At 43.8% G+C, this 1,378-nt stretch overlaps 1 protein-coding gene across 1 annotated transcript in view; it reads left to right on the top strand.

Annotated features, from left to right (window-relative positions):
- Positions 1–209: 209 nt before the first annotated feature.
- Positions 210–1,378, top strand: part of HDAC3 (histone deacetylase 3) — a gene marked incomplete at its 5' end in the record, with an annotated part of 3,322 nt that continues 2,153 nt past the window's right edge. Inside the window, 4 exons of the mRNA XM_009699420.1 lie at positions 210–431; positions 708–788; positions 877–950; positions 1,188–1,252. Coding sequence (XP_009697722.1) covers positions 210–431; positions 708–788; positions 877–950; positions 1,188–1,252 — 442 coding nt within the window. The remainder of the gene's footprint in view (positions 432–707; positions 789–876; positions 951–1,187; positions 1,253–1,378) is intronic.

The raw sequence follows: 1,378 nt of genomic DNA, 5'->3' as shown, positions 1-1,378 counted from the left end.
AATTATAATATTATAATATTCTAATATTCTGATATTATTCTAATATCTAATATCTAATTCCAAGCACATTAGAAAAAATGTTTTAGCGGTGAGGCTTGTTTGACTCTATACAGATGTCTGATATCTAAACCATTTGGTATGCCTGGGGTGGGACAGGTGAGTTCTTTTGGCAAGTGGTCTGGTGGGTAGATGTCCGTGGTGGTTTTCAGAGCGCCAGGTGATTCTGAGACATGTGGGGAATAGTGAGGTTGAATGTGGTGCGGACAGTAAGGCTGTTTTTCCTCCTGTGTTCAATAGGTATCATCCACGTGTTCTGTATATTGATATTGATATCCATCATGGAGATGGTGTGCAGGAAGCTTTCTACTTGACGGACCGTGTCATGACAGTGTCATTTCATAAATACGGGAATTATTTCTTTCCTGGTACAGGTATGTATCTTCCCTTATAGCATGAACCTGGCCTCACTTTAGAATCCTTTGAAAGCTCTGCTGAAGTATAAAAGTATAAAATCATAAAATTAGAAGTGCAGGGAGAAATGATGGGAGAAAGGGCATGGAAAAACAATTAGAGAGGAGCAGAAGTATAGTTATTTGTAAGAAAGAGGGATCCTAGCTAGGTTAAGAGATCTAAACCCAGACCAGATCTGGCCTTTCCACACTTCTAAAGTCTCAGAGCTGTTGACTCTCCTGTCTTTCCCTGGCCAGGTGACATGTATGAAGTTGGCGCAGAAAGCGGTCGTTACTACTGTCTCAATGTACCTCTACGAGATGGCATTGATGACCAAAGTAGGTGTTCCCTGCCATTTTCCCTTACCCAGGTGTTTGCTGGTCCTTCTGCTCCAGAGCCATGACAAATCTACCTTTCTCTCCAAAGGTTATAAACACCTCTTCCAGCCAGTCATTAACCAGGTGGTAGATTACTATCAGCCCACCTGCATAGTACTGCAGGTAAGAAAGCAAACCTCTGTACACATGTCAGTCCCTTTCAGAGGCTGTAGGTTGGAGGGGACTGCTATCAATGCATTACCTTCTGTTCCTGGGGAAATCAGGATTGGTGTGTCCTAGCTGAGCTGCTGTCTGTAGCCTGTGATGAATGAAGGTAGCCAAGGGGTGGGGATGCTGATGTGTGTCTGGAAAGCAATGCTTCCATAGCAAAAATTCAGTTGTTCTTTTTCTGTTTCCCAGTGTGGTGCTGATTCTCTGGGTTGTGACCGTTTGGGTTGTTTTAACCTCAGTATAAGAGGACATGGGTAAGTACAGCGGGGCTGGGGCAGAGCAGTTAGTTGAGAGACTGTCCTTTAGTCTGAAGGGCTCTAAGGAGTCTTCTGCTGTGAGATGTGAGCTTTCATTTTGGCCTTCCAGCAGAACCAACACTT

The sequence above is a fragment of the Cariama cristata genome, unplaced genomic scaffold, assembly GCF_000690535.1.
Source record: "Cariama cristata isolate BGI_N322 unplaced genomic scaffold, ASM69053v1 scaffold3254, whole genome shotgun sequence".
In the NCBI taxonomy this organism is placed as follows: domain Eukaryota; kingdom Metazoa; phylum Chordata; class Aves; order Cariamiformes; family Cariamidae; genus Cariama; species Cariama cristata.
The sequence above is the reverse complement of the archived record's forward strand: the minus strand, read 5'-3'. Positions and strand labels throughout refer to the sequence as shown.